This window comes from Centruroides sculpturatus, unplaced genomic scaffold, assembly GCF_000671375.1.
Source record: "Centruroides sculpturatus isolate CEXI.00-Female unplaced genomic scaffold, Cexi_2.0 scaffold284, whole genome shotgun sequence".
NCBI lineage: Eukaryota > Metazoa > Arthropoda > Arachnida > Scorpiones > Buthidae > Centruroides > Centruroides sculpturatus.
In genome coordinates this window covers 587,171-607,648 of record NW_019384469.1, presented here as the reverse complement: position 1 = coordinate 607,648, position 20,478 = coordinate 587,171, and the positions used below count along the sequence as shown (strand labels likewise).

The 20,478-nt window shown below is 30.5% G+C and overlaps 1 protein-coding gene across 1 annotated transcript in view; it reads left to right on the top strand.

Annotated features, from left to right (window-relative positions):
• Positions 1-20,478, top strand: part of LOC111621118 (ribonuclease 3-like) — a 72,703-nt gene that overhangs the window by 10,493 nt on the left and 41,732 nt on the right. Inside the window, 8 exon segments of the mRNA XM_023363186.1 lie at positions 2,118-2,285; positions 2,356-2,662; positions 2,752-3,046; positions 4,745-4,873; positions 16,084-16,209; positions 17,075-17,331; positions 17,775-17,995; positions 18,070-18,172. Of these exon segments, the coding sequence (XP_023218954.1) occupies positions 2,118-2,285; positions 2,356-2,662; positions 2,752-3,046; positions 4,745-4,873; positions 16,084-16,209; positions 17,075-17,331; positions 17,775-17,995; positions 18,070-18,172 (1,606 nt within the window).

The following is a 20,478-nucleotide window of genomic DNA, read 5'->3' as shown; positions in this document are numbered from 1 at the left end:
TAGAAATAAATAAGAATAAAGTTGTCTTCTGATTAAAATCTGCCCTGTTAAAATTGATGTAGATAAGGTTCTGATTACATGAGTGTAACTAAAAAGAATTTTTTAAAAGTTAAAAAAAAAGTAAAAAGAATAAAGAACAAAATCAAATATCTTTTTCCTTAAAAATCAATTTTTTAAATAACTTCTTAAAAAAATTAAAACTTTAAGGTTAAGACAATTAGTTAACCATTGTTTTTTATTACTAACCGCATTTGATCAGAGACAGAAACCATACTAAGGTCTATAAAACATTATCACTTTATTACAATGCATTTCGGATGCAAATTTTTGTTTCATTTTCACCCCTTTTCAGGTAATACATATCTAATTAGTAAAAATATACAGATATTACAAAGATATAACATTTAAATGATTCACATTATAACATTCTCTTCATTTTTCAATTTTCTACCCTCCAGGCATTGTTCTAATTGTTTTTTGCCTGTTTTCATGTTATTTTGGCCCACCACGTCCGCCCACACATCATCTATCTCCATCCTATTATTTAGATTAATGGTGTTATGTGCACTTACAATTGCAAAATGTTCCTTGACTTTGCATAAATACTTATCTTTTTCTTTGTAAATTATTTTTACAATATTATTATTAATTGAACAACTGTATTTATTACAATGAACTGCCCATGGTGATTGGTTATTTTTTAATCAAATTGCTGTTTCATGTTCTTTTACTCTGGTTCTGAGCTGTCTTGCTGTTTCACCTATGTAAATTACTGATTTATTGCATGTACATTTTAACTCGTATACTACTACTGTTTTTTCTAGTTTTTCTTTATTTTTAATTTTATTAATATCAGTGTTATTTTTGATTTTATTTTTTAGTTTGGCTGCTAGTANTAAATTAACTTCTGAAGTATAATTTTTTATTGTTTTTATATTTTTCAATATATTTATTTTGTTTGTACAAAATAAAAAAATAATTTTTAACGATACAATAGTCTTTGTTAGGCTTAACATCAACGAGAATTCAACGCAAAGCGACACGCAACGGAGAAAAATTTAAACACGGGATAAATTAATATATTTTTTAGTACATAATCGGTTATTCGAAATATCGATTTTCCGAACAACCCCAGTCCCCAATTGATTCGGATAAACGACACTCTACTGTACAAACATACTCACAAGATATTTAAAGCAATAGTCTTAGAGAAAAAACCTCTCTGACATTACAGTGAACCATGAACACTTAATACACTTGTGATAAAATGATTGCTACTATAATTCTATAATAAAATTACAACTATATTTTAATGCATTATAAAATTCTAAAAATAAAATTATTTTAAACATACATACAAAACTCTTATAATATCTATACAATTTCTTAACATCATCATCCATTACCAACACATGACAAATTGAAACTGTTTACTACAGATTAAGTTTATTCATTATAAGTGTGACATATATATGACATCACTACAACAATGATCAAATTTACATCCTGTGTTTTGATTAACTAAATTTTTATTTTTTACAATCATATAATGTTGTTTAATTCTTCTTTTAATAATGAGTCTTTTTTTATACAATATTTTAATACTTATGAGGTTAAGTCCAATTCATTAATGGACAACCTGCTAATCTCTGTATAAAATAAAATATTTTAATACTTGTTTTATCAATGTAACATTTATTATGTTGTGTTATGACAAGACTGTCATATTAAACATATTTAAACTATTTTAAAGTATTCATTAGCCACCCTTTAAATATAAGGCAGCTTGATAATAATTATTTTGCTTTATTCCTTCTATTTTAAAATATATATGCATTTGTACAAATATATAAGATTATTTAAACTCTTTCAGCTAATAAGATTGCAAACAAGAAGGAATACTAATAATAATCAGTCTTTACACTTAAATCAAATCTATGTAAAATATTTATTAAAATTAAGACAAATTATTTAAGATTACTTATTACATTATTTTACATTACATTACATTACATTATTTTTATTCTTAACATCAATATGAATTCATATAAGAGAAAATAAATGCAATGAACTATTAAGTTTGAATATATTTACTTATTCAGTTTGTCATATTTTAGATGAATGATGGACCAGTTTGTAGATGTAGTGCTAAAGCTCGTCGGTCAGGTATTCGTCATGGAATATATCCAGGAGAAGAACATTTACCATCATGTGACCCAAATAGCAATAATGCTGATAGACTATATCATTATAGAATCACAATGTCTCCTCACACCAATTTTCTGGTAAGTACAAAATCCTGCAATAGATAAACTGTAATATTATAAAAGACTTATTTAAAATATTTTTACATAGACAAAGTGTCCAACAATTATCAAACATGATGGACATGAATATATATTTGAAGGCTTTTCTATGTTTTCTCATTTGTCTTTGAAAAAATTGCCTACATGTAAAGTAATTCGATTTAATATAGAATATACTATATTATATATAGAAGAAAAATTTCCTGATAATTTTACAATTGAAGGACTAGAACTTTTTACTAAATATTTATTTTATGAAATTCTTGAATTGGTTGATTTGGATTGGAAAGCTCATGGAGATCCTAATGGTTGTCCACGTGTTCATTTCATGCCAAGATTTGCACGCTCATTAGAAGGTAAATAAAAATATTTTAAAACTTTTTATTTCAAAATTAATTAAAATCAAATAATGTAGTTGTTCATTTACAATGATTTAATTTTATAGATAATGGCAAAGAGTTACTTTCTATGAATGTTGTATTACAATACCTCTTAAATAGTAATTATGCTTTGGTAAAGGATGAAAAACTTCCAGCATTAATGGATCTTTGTCAGCATAAATGGCAAGACTATGCTGATGAAGTACGTGGCATGATAGTTACCTATCCAGGCATGAAACCATGTTCATTAAGGGTTGATCAACTTGATCGTGAGCAGTGTGAACCAGAAAAAGGAATATATCCTGAAATTGTTCATTTTGGAATAAGACCACCTCAGTTAAGTTATGCTGGAAATCCAAGGTAATTTTAAAGTGGACTTATTTAACAAAATTTATTTTTAATTTTATATCATTAAAACATATATTCTTTAAAATAGGTAAACTATGTTTAATATGACAGTCTTGTCATAACACACTTCAATGGCAACTGTTTATCTGAGTACAGAAAATTGAACTAGAGTCTATAAAAATGCCTTTTATTTAACAATGTTCTATACTATAAATTATCAAAATGCATTTTGGCTTACTAACAACTTTAAGCTTTCTTCAGTTCTACACAACAAAAGTACAAATTATTTCAGTAAAATATAATAACCCAAATAGTAATATACAGTAGAGCGTCATTTATCCGAAGGAATTCCAGTCGACAAATTTAAATTTTCGCCAGTGCTGTGGTGCTGTAATCTTTGGCTATGTCTTCGGCTACTCAAATATTTTACGTTTTTGATACTAAATTAACTTCTGAAGTATAATTTTTTATTGTTTTTATATTTTTCAATATATTTATTTTGTTTGTACAAAATAAAAAAATAATTTTTAACGATACAATAGTCTTTGTTAGGCTTAACATCAACGAGAATTCAACGCAAAGCGACACGCAACGGAGAAAAATTTAAACACGGGATAAATTAATATATTTTTTAGTACATAATCGGTTATTCGAAATATCGATTTTCCGAACAACCCCAGTCCCCAATTGATTCGGATAAACGACACTCTACTGTACAAACATACTCACAAGATATTTAAAGCAATAGTCTTAGAGAAAAAACCTCTCTGACATTACAGTGAACCATGAACACTTAATACACTTGTGATAAAATGATTGCTACTATAATTCTATAATAAAATTACAACTATATTTTAATGCATTATAAAATTCTAAAAATAAAATTATTTTAAACATACATACAAAACACTTATAATATCTATACAATTTCTTAACATCATCATCCATTACCAACACATGACAAATTGAAACTGTTTACTACAGATTAAGTTTATTCATTATAAGTGTGACATATATATGACATCACTACAACAATGATCAAATTTACATCCTGTGTTTTGATTAACTAAATTTTTATTTTTTACAATCATATAATGTTGTTTAATTCTTCTTTTAATAATGAGTCTTTTTTTATACAATATTTTAATACTTATGAGGTTAAGTCCAATTCATTAATGGACAACCTGCTAATCTCTGTATAAAATAAAATATTTTAATACTTGTTTTATCAATGTAACATTTATTATGTTGTGTTATGACAAGACTGTCATATTAAACATATTTAAACTATTTTAAAGTATTCATTAGCCACCCTTTAAATATAAGGCAGCTTGATAATAATTATTTTGCTTTATTCCTTCTATTTTAAAATATATATGCATTTGTACAAATATATAAGATTATTTAAACTCTTTCAGCTAATAAGATTGCAAACAAGAAGGAATACTAATAATAATCAGTCTTTACACTTAAATCAAATCTATGTATTGATAATTACTATAATATAATATAATATAATTTGATTAAGGAAATATTATTTTATATCAATATTTTATTTAATGTTTAGTATATGTCCAATTTATTCAATTTACATTACAAATGTTTATATTAATTGTTTTATAATTAGAATATATGTGAAAAAAATTGATTAAAAATGACTTAGAAGTTTCATTTTTATAAATATTACCTATTGTTTATTATCTGTTACAGCTACCAGAAAGCTTGGAGAGATTATGTAAAGTTTAGGCATTTATTGGCTAATAAACCAAAAGTGTTCTATGCTGATAGACATAAATTGCTTCAGAAGGAAATTAAATTACAAGAAATGAGAATGAAAAGGTATTTTGTTTTTAACTTTTTTGTAATTAAAAACGTTTTGCTATTTATCAATAATATGAATAGAATTATATTTTTGTTTTCAAATATATTTACTTAATTAGGGATGATTTAATTTTAATTAATGAATTATTTTAATTTTGATATTAACTTATTTAACCTGTTACTATTATTAAATAGAGATGATTATTAAATTTTATTAAAACATGATTGAATATAAATTCTGGCTGATATGATTTGAATAGTTTAAAACTGATTTTTTAAAGATTTTAATGTATTACTTTTTGTACAAAGTTACACACAGTCAAACCTATGTAAACTAGTGTCAGGCAGGTCCAAAATATCATTCCTGCTTGAACAGGTTTCTGGCATCTACAGTGACTTTGTCTAATGATGGAAAGCAAAACTTTATAAAACAGTATCATTTTTCTTTATCAGCCACTAATAGATTTAACTGATTCATTGCCAGGAAAGATTTAACCATCTGCGTTGTCTTCAGATCGGTCCTTGTAGTTTTAAAAGAATGATTCGATACTATGGCTGTCAAAGTAGACAGGTCTAACTTAGGCTGCACTTCTGGACATTTGGTACTCTTTATGGCCGCGATAGTGGGTGGTATCAATTGTGAGTAATCCAGGTTAGGAGTAGGTATAAACTTCGGCCCTCGTGTCAAGGTATGATGGATCCTCTCCGGTACCGTAATGTTTGTAAAGTTATAATAAGGAACCTCCATTGTATTAGGCTGTTTTCTGTGAGAGGTTGACCAAGAAGTTGAACAAAAAGTTCTGTTGGTTACGGTCAACCTCTCACAGAAAACAGCCTAATACAATGGAGGTTCCTTATTATAACTTTACAAACATTACGGTACCGGAGAGGATCCATCATATCTTGACACGAGGGCCGAAGTTTATACCTACTCCTAACCTGGATTACTCACAATTGATACCACCCACTATCGCGGCCATAAAGAGTACCAAATGTCCAGAAGTGCAGCCTAAGTTAGACCTGTCTACTTTGACAGCCATAGTATCGAATCATTCTTTTAAAACTACAAGGACCAATCTGAAGACAACGCAGATGGTTAAATCTTTCCTGGCAACGAATCAGTTAAATCTATTAGTGGCTGATAAAGAAAAACGTTTTGTTCTATGCAAAAACCAGGATTTCTTAGATAGAGCCGAAGAGTTCCTAGAACATTCCAAATCCATCATACTAAAAGAAGATCCTACTTCCACGGTGTTAAGAAAAGCACGCAAAGTCATAGCTTTGCCTGGAATAGTGGAATCGTTAGACTGTCCTCTCAATCCTCCAAAAAATGTCACCTGCCCTAGATTATTTTTCGAGGTAAAAACGCATAAACCGTCCTGGCCGCTAAGACCACTGGTCAATAAAAGATCCCATCCCACGTACCATCTTGAGGCTGCACTAGCAAAACATATAACTTCTTTGCTTCCGCCTTCTGAATTCGTAACACATGTCTCCATTGAAGCTAAAGTTACCATCTTACAAAAATTAGGAAACCTCCCCTCTAATTCATACCGACTTTACAAAGTCGATGTTATCTCTTTATTTCCGTCTGTCCCGCATTTCGAGGCTGTCATGCTAGCAAATACTCTATTCCTCAATACTAGTCACCCAATATCACATGTTTTACACTTGCGAGAAGCTCTTTTTCTGGTCACTCGTAATAATTATTTCCAATTTAATGGGAAAATATATAAACAAACGCAAGGTGTACCAATGGGTTTTCCACTATCTCCTGTTTTAGCTGAACTGATTATGAGGAATATAGAACATCGAGTTTTTAATGCCCCCTTAACTATCCAGTATCCTCTCATGTATATACGTTACGTTGATGATCTATTAATTGCGTGGGACGGCTCCAATGAGGGTTTACAACAATTCACACAAATGTTAGCCTCCATTTATCCTTCAATTAATTTTACCGTTGAAGAACAAAAAAACAATAGAATCTCCTTCCTGGATCTAGACATACGTATGTCTCCGGAGCTTACATTCACTGTACATCATAGAAATAATAAAGCACTGCAAATCGTACCTGCTACTGCTTACCAGCCATCACACTACAAAAATTCTGCTTTTTCTTCTCTAATACGAAGGGCATACCTTCTTCCTTCTACTCAATCATTAGTAGAAGAGGAGTTATTTATCATTTATAATGCCATGTTAAATGCTGGTTATTCACGCTCTAAATTTACATTTCTTCAAAACCATGTTAAGAATAAATTATTTCCACAAACTTTTCTTTCTATTAAGGAAAATCTAAGAATAGCACATCCCCCAATACCCTATTTAGGTCCCATTTCTTTAAAAATTGCGCATATGTTTAGAACTAACGGTTTGTTCTACCAATAACACCACCACCAAGTCTAAGAAGACTTCTATGCAATGATAGGGACAGATATCAGTCAAACGAAAAATCAGGAATCTACCAAGTCCTGCTAAAACACGCATTGACAGGTGAAGAAACCAGTTATGTAGGGGCCACAACTAGAAGGTTACATTCACGTATTCTTGAACATCAAGACGACATCAAAAACGGCAGGCCAGTTACAGAGTTAGCAAAGAAAGTGCTTGACTACAATTACCAGCCACTCTGGAACAAAACAAAATTACTAAAAGGCTGCAATGAACATAAAGAGCTATTTATTTGGGAGAGTCTCTATATTTCAGCCACTGAATCGTGCAACTCCCCAACTCTCGAAATACCAGAACTTTGGATAACAGCCTTTAAACAACTAAATCCACGATGTTAAACTCTTTGCTATTCGGATGTCTTTTTGACATATCTTATACTTTATGCATGTTCTGGGCTCTTTTACGGTCTTATTCTTCCTAAAACATGCTTAAGAAAAACTGTTTTCGTTCCACACGATTTTTAAATAACATTCGAATACGAAAAATCAGTTAATTCGACGGAAATATTGTTCGAAAATTTCGAATATCCGAAATTTGTGAAACCGTCGGATAAGTGTTCGAAAATCATAAGCTGTTTTACTCGATAGACCGCCTGAAGACGGTAGTTATATAATACTGAAAGTGCTAGCGGACGAGTTCATTTTCTAAAGTTGGACGAGTTCATTCTCCAAGACTCCACTCCTGTAACGCCACAACACGTAAGTGTTATAATCATAGAATAACTTCGTTGGCCTGAAGTGTCATTGTATACTATATCATGGATAATAATAGAAAACACTTCTTTTCTCTATTGAATACGAGAATTAGATGGTTAAGACTAAAAGCACAGTTATGGTTTTTACTAAAGTGCCGGAAAACACATCTTATTCCGAAGTGTATATAGCTCAAGTATCATTCCTTCCCAAAGGAAGTACGTACCATATTACCTCAAACCGAACGAAAACTGCTGGCTAAATTAATAAGAAGCAAGCGCAAAGCAATAGCAGACAAGGAAATGGAGGTGTACCTGGTCCATATACGATTTTCAAAACAGTGTGATGCAAGCAAATTATACCAGCAATTGGATAAAATTAGAAACATAGCCAACAACAAAGCTCTCCAAACCAGGAAGAAGTTGAACAAAAAGTTCTGTTGGTTACGGTCAACCTCTCACAGAAAACAGCCTAATACAATGGAGGTTCCTTATTATAACTTTACAAACATTACGGTACTGGAGAGGATCCATCATATCTTGACACGAGGGCCGAAGTTTATACCTACTCCTAACCTGGATTACTCACAATTGATACCACCCACTATCGCGGCCATAAAGAGTACCAAATGTCCAGAAGTGCAGCCTAAGTTAGACCTGTCTACTTTGACAGCCATAGTATCGAATCATTCTTTTAAAACTACAAGGACCAATCTGAAGACAACGCAGATGGTTAAATCTTTCCTGGCAACGAATCAGTTAAATCTATTAGTGGCTGATAAAGAAAAACGTTTTGTTCTATGCAAAAACCAGGATTTCTTAGATAGAGCCGAAGAGTTCCTAGAATAGTATCATTTTTATTTTAAATTAAAAGTAAGCATGAAACAATCAGGTGAATTCTCTGGGCTTGATTAGCATGTGCCACATGCTTAAGAGAAAGTTTTGACTGTCAATATACTTTTTATATGAAAACAAATATGTCAATAATAATTTATTCTAATGGGTAAACTCTTTTAATATTTATGTTTGCTTTTACATTGACAGCTATCCGCTAGCTGTTTTAAGTGAGTGTGATGGTTGCATGAACTCGATCACTTGCTCATGTGGAGATTTGCCACAGCAAACAAGTGCACATGCATGATGTCATTTGAAGCATTTAACACAGCCAGATTGTATCAAAAGTTTGCGGTAACCAGTCAGCATACATGTATTGTGTACAGGGCGGATCTACATAGGGACTAATGGAGCTCTGAGCCTCCAGTGTCAAGGCCCACAAAAATTGAATTATTATCATCAATTTTTAATACTTCTTTTATTATATATTTCATGTGTAGAGATAATGAGCTTTATAATAGTCCATACTTTTTTATTCACACCAAATGATGTTTCTGCCTATTGTTTAGTGCTAGAGATAGGCCTATTATTCTTATAACTTGCATGCTCAGCATGCTCAAAAATTTTGGCCAGGATTCTCTCCTGGAAACAATACATGTGCCAAACTTGTGTTTCCAATTTTAATGCACAGTATATAACAGATATGTAAAGTTAACACATATTTAAGCAATTATTGAATAACTAATTACTGAAAATAATCATTAATTGATTTTTTTTAAAACTCTGGCACCTTCTTTTCCGTTACTATCTGTAGTTTCAAAAGACTTTTTAACATAAGAGTGTATTCTATTCATTGTACTTATTGTTCTAATATGGTAATCTCTTTTGAAAGCATTGGAGAAGCAAATTATTTTTTCATTTTCTTAATATGATCTCTTAAATATATGAAATATAAAAATTTTTAGTTTAAAGCAAGGTTAATTATACTTAAGTTCGTAATTTTTATCTAGTTACCTAGCCATTCCAGCTTTGTCATCTAGTTTTGTTTCTTCCTGAGTATTATCTAAGATAGCATCTAGGAGTTCATTGATTGTTACATCATTCACAACTGCAAGATCTTTGTCTGTGTTAATGTAGTTGAAACATTACATCATTTTCATTCAATCCCTGCATTAAAGTTTGAATGTCAGTAATTTCTCTTGATAAATCTGGCTCTTCTATTTTGGCTTCATTTTTGTTAAGTCAAAACCCTTCTTTTTAAAACAGTTTCTTATGTAGTTGTTGCTGACATTTTTGTGAGCATCTTATATCCATCAAGCAGCATTCAATACAGAAATTTTACTAGTTAATTTAGATGTGGAGTTATATGACCCTCATATTGGCACAAATTGATTGCAGCATTTGTTTTTTATAATACAGAGTGGACCAAAAAGAATATACGTATTTTAAACTGATATATTTAATAAACTGTAAGACATACAACTATGGAACTTGGGACACATATTTATGAAACTCTCTAGTTTAGATTACAGGTGTTCAATATGTCCTCCACCAGCGACATGAACGGTCCGGGCGGGAGTTCGGTCCGGGCTTCATAACTAACCTGTGTCTCAAAACACGCCAAACTGTTGTTTTAGGCAGCTGCAATTCCCGACTGGCACGACGTGTTGATTTTGAAGGGCTACGTTGGTAAGCAGCTTGAATCCGTGCGACATTTTCTTCAGATACACGAGGTCGGCCAGGACTCTTTCCTTTACATACACAACCTGTGTCAACAAACTGACGGTACCATCTGCGAATGTTCCATCCATTCGGAGGATCAATTTCGTACCTCAACCGGAAACGTCTTTGCACTGTAATCACGGAATTACACTTTGCAAGCTCAAGAATACAAAAGCTTTTGTGCTGTGGCGTAGCCATTTTACAACAACTGTGAATACGTCATTGTAACCAAGCACAACTGACATCTGGGGACAAACTAGACAATGCACTCGTTCCTCCGATACCTGCAGCACACCGCTACTATCGATAGTTTAATAAATATATCAGTTTGAAATACGTATATTCTTTTTGGTCCACCCTGTATTGTCTAAAATTTTGAGTAACCCCATTGATATATTGGTTATGATAAAGCTACAGTAGCAATTGTTATAGCTTTATTATAATAGATCAGGTTTTCATTATGATGTTTATATTTCCATTGGTTATGATAAGCTAGTGGTATTTGGTGCAGAAAACATGATTTAATGTTAGAGAAATCTAATTGTTGATGGCATGTAGCATTATCCAAAAAGAGGAGAACATGCCTTTTCTAAATTCTCATTTCTCTGTTTAAAGAACTGAGCCATTTTTCATTATAACTGAAGTCATTCATACTTTCTTATTTGCCCACTCTCTAATTGGTAGTTCATGAATATTTAATATTGTAATATGAATATTTAAGCAGTGGAATTTGAGATTCTTTCCTGTGACTAGTGGCTTTTCCATTGTTTCATCAGTAAAGGCACATAAGGGAATTGTTCTTTCTGTTGCTTTTCTCAGACACACTTATCATTTAATAAACTCAAAGTTTTGCTTGGAAGAATTTGAAAAAACATTTTATTTCATCATATTTTTTGCTCATAGTCTTTACTTAAGTCAGTTAATTTCTGCATCCAGTCTTTTACTTCCGTCAGGTCGACATCTTCAGCTTTCCCACAAACTTGCATGAAAGTTATTTCATGTCAAGCTTTGAAACTTTCAAGTCAACTATTAGACACCTGAATGACTCATTCTTCAAACATTGTGCAATAATTCTGGCTTTCTCTTGTAGAATAGGTCATGAAATTGGAATATGTAATCTTGCATTTAGAACAATTTGTAGACTATTCTGTTAACAGTTTCATTTTCAGTTTTTCTCTCTAATCTCCTTGACTTTTACCAAATAGCCATTCTTTGATTTTTTCTTTGTTTCTTAGAATTTGATAAACTTGTGTTTTGCCACAACTAAATTTTCTGCAGAGATCTTTAGCACTTAAATGTTGTTGTTCATTATTTATGATCTTGATTTTAGGCTTACAAGTTAGTGTGTTTATCTTTATTTCTGACATTCCTGCTATTCTGAATTATTATAATATAACAACTGGTACTGTAAAGCTCTACTACACGATGATGATTTTTTGTTTAAGCTAATGGTAAGACTAAAAATAGAACACACAAAGATGACATTATCACACACATGGTTTTCACATGTTGTTTATCCTTGCTTCCATCTGAAGCAGATTGTTTTACCTTTTGTGGACTTAAAATTGCTTTTCATGTTTATATTTAGCAGTTTCCAGCTTATACAGACAAAATTATGCTAACTTGTATATTATATAATACAGGACTAGAAAAAATTTATAATAAGCAATCTGGATTAAACATTCATAAATTTTGTCTTATTGAGAGTACAGTTTAAATAGTTTTTATTGTATATAACATTTATTTATTCCTATATGAGAAACAGATAATTTTTATAATTTTTATATATTAAAATTTAGAATGAAAGTTTGAAAAAGAATAAAATAATGTATGTGCATTTTTAGAATGAACTACAAAACCATAACTTAAAATTGGCATAGCTTGATGTAATTGGTTATTGCATCAGTGTATGAAATGCATTTAATGAATATTTATGTATATATACTTTCTTTATACTCATAAAGATTTCATTATTAGAAAATACAAAAACATTATAAATATTTTGATAAAAGTTTTAAATTTTACTTATTAAATATAGTTAGTCTAATGACTTTGAGATCTTACATTAAGTAGCTAACTGAATGGATGAATAGAGAATGTTTATGGAAACAAATACAAAAAGGTTTATTGGATCTTATTTTTATGAAACTTTTATATTATTATTTGAATAGTTAAAGTTTGTGACTTAATTATTTTAACTTAAAATGTTTTGAGAAATTAATTATGATTGGTAAAAGATAGTTATATAAAGCTTTAGCAATTTTGTTATTACCAAGGCTATACAGTCAGAGTTGGAAGCAAATTCATTGCTAAAGTCTGAGTCAGTAAAAATGACTGATTCTGATACATGTTTTTTTTTATAATTTATTATATTGTTTATAGTAAATATCTATAAATTTTCAAATAACTGGAGAGATAATCACAAAAACTCTTTCACAAAATCACATCTTTATAAATTCAGCAATGAATTTAATAAAAGAAGAACATTTTCGATCAGTTTCACTGATCTTCAGTTACAATGGAATGGAAAAATAAAAGAACTTACAGAAATACAAAATTTAAAAAAACACAAGTATAATTGTAAAAGAATAAGAGTTTGACTACAAGAACATTATTTTAAAATAATAAATAAAATAGCAGCAATTGCAGGTGAAATTAATAAAATAACCTAAAAAATTGAACAAAACAAATAAAAGGTAAAAAAATAAATGAATGAATAACCTTTACTAAAATTAAATTTCATAAAAAGACTGCTATGCAATAGACAAGTTACCTGTATCCCTATGGTTGATGCACCTAAATTTTTTATGAGCCATATAAATTTCCAATTTTTCTAGATATCCCATAGTGTGTATATTAGACATGGGTCTGATGATATATATATATATGTTTATAGTAAATTTCTAATTGAAGCATTACCTTCCATTATACATTCTGTAATGCCTGATCTTATTTTATGATTCCTTTACTTGATGATCTTTCTTTGCACAGCATTAATTACTGTTAATTTTCTTTTCAGAAATTTATATTCAAATACATTCTAGTTTAAATTTTTATTTTCAAATGACCTTTATAAAATGGTTAAGAAGACTTGGTTAAATTTAGTGTTTTTGAATTCTTTAATATAATTATCCCAGATGGAAAACATTGTGTATCAATATATGGTAAAGATGATGGTGTTAGTGGTAATAATGAAAAACTGAAAAAGGTAAGTACAGTACCTGCAGTTTAGATAGGAATGCCTGATTCACTTGATTCAATAAGTAGTGATGAAATGCCATTCTGGGTTAATATAATCAAAGTTGTGGGATCCAACATTGAGAAAGCTCGTTTCTCAATCTTGTTCGGCTTCAGATCAGGAAGATCTGTCCACAGGGTCACTAGGATGGGTTTTTAGTATTTAAATTTGGGAACAGGAATTTTTTTGATCTCCCTGTTGATTTTTCTCTTGATTGAAGTCTTTGAATTTGGAGAGGCAAAAGCAGCGAATTGTTTTGGCAGACATGGTTATGGAGGAGGATGATGAGTGAAGACGCTGGACTTGTAGTTGTGCAGACCAGATAAGTTTTCGAAAACTCCCCAGAATTGGAGGAAATTGCCCCTTTTAACATAAGTTTCATTCAATAGAAATCATAGATTTATGCCTGCTGACAGGATGTACAGCAGGGATAGATACACAGATGGTTGTCAAAGTTGGAGATAAGAACTTGGGAAAGGGAAGTTGATTTTCTCTTTTGGCACAAAAGTTATAGATGTGTTTTTCGTTAATGAAAACAACATGTAGAAGATTTATATATTTTCTCACACTAATTGAAGAGAAAAATTTTGTTACAATTTAAATTAGCATTACTATTAACACACTAAAAATAAAAAATTTTTAGTTAAAAAACAAGTAAAAATTATACTCTTTCTATTTCCGATTTCGAGGAATCGATTTCCGATTTCAGCATTACTATGTTCTCTCCATCAAAAGATGAAGAAAATGTCTTGGAATATGATCCAGATAAGGGCCATTTTTCTAGATTGATTTATTAAATTCTACATTTTAATATTTAAATATATAATATCCATTCCGATTCTCACATCATATTTTAAATTATTATTTAGAGGCAGGAATTGGAATCTAAAATTTTATGAGTTGGAATCAGGGGACTTAGTCTAACTACACCACAGCCCTAGTNTTATCCGACTTTTCAATTATCCGACCAACCCCAGTCCCCAATTGAGTCGGATAATCGAGGCTCTACTGTAATTTGTTTCAAATGATGATTTGTAAATAATAGAACTTATTTTAGAATAAAATTAAGAGAGTTTATGAGTGTCTTAAAATTAGTGATTGTCATATCAGAAGTGGAGGGTGGTTGGAGTAATTGCTCCTCCATTTACACTCCCCACCTTCCAATCATGACATGATCCTGTGCTATTAATAGCTATCTTCTCAGGTTGGTGTCTCTGAATAATATGAATAATAATGATTTTTAAAATTTATCACAAATTATATATGTAATATGAATTTTCACAATATAAATCACCATATTGAGCATTTTAAGTCATCTAGAAAAGAGCTAAATAAGATTTTAAAAATGTTTTCAAAGTAGTCAGATTAAAATGTGTTGTTTATTGTTTTAAAAATTTATTAATTTTAACATTATCTGACAGTTGGCTTTAACTCATCCATCTTATCGAGAGAATTTTGGGACCAATCCAGATCATGCACGAAATTCATTAACTAACTGTGGTATTCGTCAGCCTGAGTATGGTGATCGGCGGATTCATTATATGAATACACGCAAACGAGGTAATTATAGAATGAATTTACTATTTAAATATAATTTGTTGGATATAATTTGTTTTTCTAAAAATTTTAAATTTAATTAAGCATTTTAGTTTAAAATATATCATGCAATATAATATAGATTTCCATGTAAATGATGCATTTCTCTAGCTAACAATATTTACATGAAAATTATTAAAAATTGATAAGCAATATTTATAAGTTATTTATTAATTTTCAATTGAATTTATACTGATAACTGTTCTCTTTAAAGATCTTATTTCAAAATTGAGTTTTGTTATTGCATTACTATATTATCCTTACTATTGATAACTGTTATTATGTTGGTGTTAAATTGTATGATAAATTATTATGATATAGTTTAAATGTAAAATGTTCAAAAAAACAAAAAATTAAAAGCATGTTTTAAATGCGACAAAACACATATTTAGACATTTTTTTGTAGAGTAATTATAGATAAGGAAAATAAAAGCTCTAGATTTGCTGGAACTAGAGCTTTTATTCGGTTGATTAGTTTTTGCTAGCTTTGGCAGTGGTTACAAGAAAATTCACTGAATTATTTAAATTTACATTTAATTTCTGAAAAATTCAAACTTTTTAGTAATTTATTGAAAACTATAAAAATATTTCATTAGAAATATTTGGATTATATCATTATTTAGAAATTAGGTTTAATTTAAAGATAAAATATAATAATTAAAATAATTTACATTTTTAAATTTTATATTTTAGCAATTTAAAACGGGATGTTACTGTTGTTGTCAGTAGCAAAGGCTTTTTTAGGACAGGCATTATGTGTGACATAATTCAAGTAAGTGTGAATTTATAAACAATAATGTTTCAAACAAAAATGATCATGTAGATCTACTTTCATAATCATCAATTAATCAGTTTATCTTATGATAAAATTTTTGTTTGACATTATAAAACGTATACTAATAATAAAAAAGAGAGTGAAAATTTTTTCAAGGAAAAAATATGTAAAAGTAAATTTCTTTCTCTATAAAAGATTCTCTTAAAAAATAATGTATTTTCTTCCTGTTTTCTGGAATTATTTGTCTTGAATAATTTTCTGAGCCAATTTTTTTACAATTATAATTGTTTTGAAACCTTGTCTTTTAAAAGTCCCCATAAAAGTTCTCCCGGAAGGCATTCTTTCCCCTCGCGTAACATCGCGCCCCAGAGAAGGAAACGGGAAACCACTTTGGGTACTAACTTTCCCTAGTAACACCTTGGCATATTATTAACTACTTACTAATCTGCGCCTGGTGTCGCCGNAGGTTAATAGCGATATACTAATATACTAATTACATGGGATATAATAATATACTACACTAATAATGGATTTTTTCATACTTTTCGGTTATCCGACTTTTCAATTATCCGACCAACCCCAGTCCCCAATTGAGTCGGATAATCGAGGCTCTACTGTAATTTGTTTCAAATGATGATTTGTAAATAATAGAACTTATTTTAGAATAAAATTAAGAGAGTTTATGAGTGTCTTAAAATTAGTGATTGTCATATCAGAAGTGGAGGGTGGTTGGAGTAATTGCTCCTCCATTTACACTCCCCACCTTCCAATCATGACATGATCCTGTGCTATTAATAGCTATCTTCTCAGGTTGGTGTCTCTGAATAATATGAATAATAATGATTTTTAAAATTTATCACAAATTATATATGTAATATGAATTTTCACAATATAAATCACCATATTGAGCATTTTAAGTCATCTAGAAAAGAGCTAAATAAGATTTTAAAAATGTTTTCAAAGTAGTCAGATTAAAATGTGTTGTTTATTGTTTTAAAAATTTATTAATTTTAACATTATCTGACAGTTGGCTTTAACTCATCCATCTTATCGAGAGAATTTTGGGACCAATCCAGATCATGCACGAAATTCATTAACTAACTGTGGTATTCGTCAGCCTGAGTATGGTGATCGGCGGATTCATTATATGAATACACGCAAACGAGGTAATTATAGAATGAATTTACTATTTAAATATAATTTGTTGGATATAATTTGTTTTTCTAAAAATTTTAAATTTTATTAAGCATTTTAGTTTAAAATATTTAAGTAATTATAATAATTTTTTTTTCATAAAAATGAAGACAATATTTGCTGTTCACAAATTTATTTTACTTAATTTCATAATAATATAATTAGGCTAATAAAATAATTTTTAATGCTAATATTGAATTTCAGAAGTATTTCAATAATAGTAAATAATTAAATATAGAAATTTTTTCATATTATACATTAGGGAAAAATTTTTTAAAGAAGATTTCTAAGGAAATATAATTTTAAAAAAAATTATTAATTTTAATTAAAATTATTATTAATTTTTTTAAAAAAATATATTATTTTGAATATTGTAAAATAATATGAAATTATTAAGTTTTCTAATATTTTATAGGCATAAATACTTTAATAAATATTATGTCTCGATTTGGACGTAGAGAAGAAACAATGTCCAGTATTAATCACAATGAAAGATTAGAATTTCTTGGTGATGCTGTTGTAGAATTTCTTTCAAGTATTCACTTATTCTTCATGTTTCCTGATTTGGAAGAAGGTGGTCTTGCTACATATAGAGCTGCTTTAGTTCAGAATCAACATTTAGCTGTATTAGCTAAGGTTAGATTTGTTATTTTATTATCCTTTTAAATTTAAAGAATGCTAATGAATTTTTGAAAAATATTTTTATATAGAAACTTGAATTAGAAAGATTTATGTTATATGCCCATGGATCTGATTTATGTCATGATCTAGAACTAAGACATGCAATGGCTAATTGTTTTGAAGCTTTAATGGGTAAGTTTCTATTGAAAATGATAGTTATCAATACAGTCATCTACTTGTTAGTAAGATATTACTTTATTACAATGTANCTTGATCATTAATTAATTCTATAACTAGTCAGTAATAAGATATACTTTAATAATAATTAATATGTATTATATAGTAATATCTTCTAAGTTGATTACCGGTATTAATGAAACACTTAACAAACCTTTATTTCCGGTATTGTTTCAATTCAAGAACAAATGTTTTTGACCTCACCTTAGGTCTGCTTCAGGTTAAATTAAGATTATAAATGAGATTGCAAGCTAAGAATGCCTTTCTTTGGAACATTTTTAAATGTTGAGATTTTATAAATAAATTGGAACAAGGTTGTATGAGCATGCTAAGGAACATTGGCGATGTCTTGTTCTTTGCATATGTAGCACCAGGCTTATGATAGTGTATTGCTGTCTTTAGAGTTGATGCATCGCCCCGCTAGGCCAGCCTTGTTATATTTCAAGGGTCTCCAGGGTCCTGATGTGATCTGTGTGGAATGCTCTTTTTATCATCCTAGCATTGGACAGGTTCACATGAACTTCCGGGTCAGTGGCGTAGATGGATAGGATGGTGGTGTACCAGGCATGGTCTATGTCGTATCTGTGTTCGTGGACCCTCTGTTGAATGGAATGTTTAGTGGAGTCTATGTACACCATGTCTCACCCAAACTTGTCATCCTTCACTAGGATACTGTATACTCCTGGAGCCCTGAGATTGTCAGGCTTGTCTTTCGCATTGCATAATAATGCATATATAGTGGGGGACCTTCTGTATCTATTTGGTACCTGCTTTTGCTGCAATTGCTCTGTATAAGGCATGAAATTATTGGTTATTGGTACTCAACCATAGGTGCATGCTAACCCACATGTTAGTTGTTTTTTAGCCATGTTTCATTGTGATGTGCTCTAGATTTTGTAGTTCTTTTACTGTGTCCCTCCAATTGGAATGGTGTGTATAAGCTCTTCTGACTAAAGCACGAAATGCCACAACTTTATATGTTTATGGTTCTGCTGAGTTTGCTGGTATGAATAATGGAACATAGCTGGGTTTATAATATATACTGGTTTCTTTTATTCCTGTGTTGAGGAATAATAGAAATCAGTATATATAAACTCTGTCTGGTTAACTGGTCCAGCTTAAGGGTCAGTCTATATGCGTTGTCATTCATGCAACTTAAAAAATCATTGATGATTGACTTTGTTTTCCAAAGACAAATACATCATCCACATATCTCCTATATATAATTATATTGGACATATAATTGGGTATGACCCTTTTTTCTAATTTACATAATACTAACTTGTATAAGACAGTGGGCCGCCCGTGGGTATCCCATATTTTTTTAAATAGGTTCTGTTGTTAGATTGGAATATAGAGTTGTAACACATGAGATGTGCTAATTCTAAGACCTCTTTAATTAAAAATAAATTTAAAACTCACGCCAATATTTGTATAACTTATGGATACAAATTCACTGAGTTCAGCGTTAATAAAGTTCCTTTAGTATTAACACAAGCACTTTCGACGAGTGTATAATCATCGTCTTCAGGTGAAAAGAACAAATTTTTAACAAGCCAACGTGCAGGATGTTCCAAAGGAGCAGAATATTCAAAATTCAAACAGGCATCTGGAAACTCCATTAAGAAACTGCAAGTAATTTTTGATATATTTGAAACTTTATATTTTACGATGCTAGCGGCGCATGCGTGGAAATGCTATCGCGTTGGCGATACGATGTTAGGCGTGTTTCGTTTTTTAGGCGCCGATATAAGGCAATCCACACCCTGGGTAGATCAAGGGTGGGAACATTGCATGCTTCTGAAGTAGCCATGAGAAGCGCTTCCCAGATAAACACAAGCCTTCGATTGTTGCAGCATTTGATTATTTCCGTTCTGGGCCATAACAGGTTGTAGCCTTGCTCGAGAACTTTTTTAGCGAGCTCTGTAGAACATCTTCCTTTGGCTACGTCATCCTGATGCTCAGCAAGGCGGGAGGCGAGCATTCTTGTTGTTGCTCCTATGTATCTTGTAATATTTCCCGTTACCGGATTTTCTAGGTGTATCTTGTAAACCCCTGACTTTTCTAAAGTGGTTAGCCTGTCCCGGTCGTTGCAGATACATCTGCGCAGGCTTGGTAGGGGAGTTATGGGTAGTATGAAATTATGTCGTCGAAATATGCGGCTGATGCGTATAGAAATTGGTCCAAGATACGGCAATGATGATTGGATCACGGATGCTTTTTCCTTTCTGTACAGCGTGGTACATGGGTATAGGGCCTCT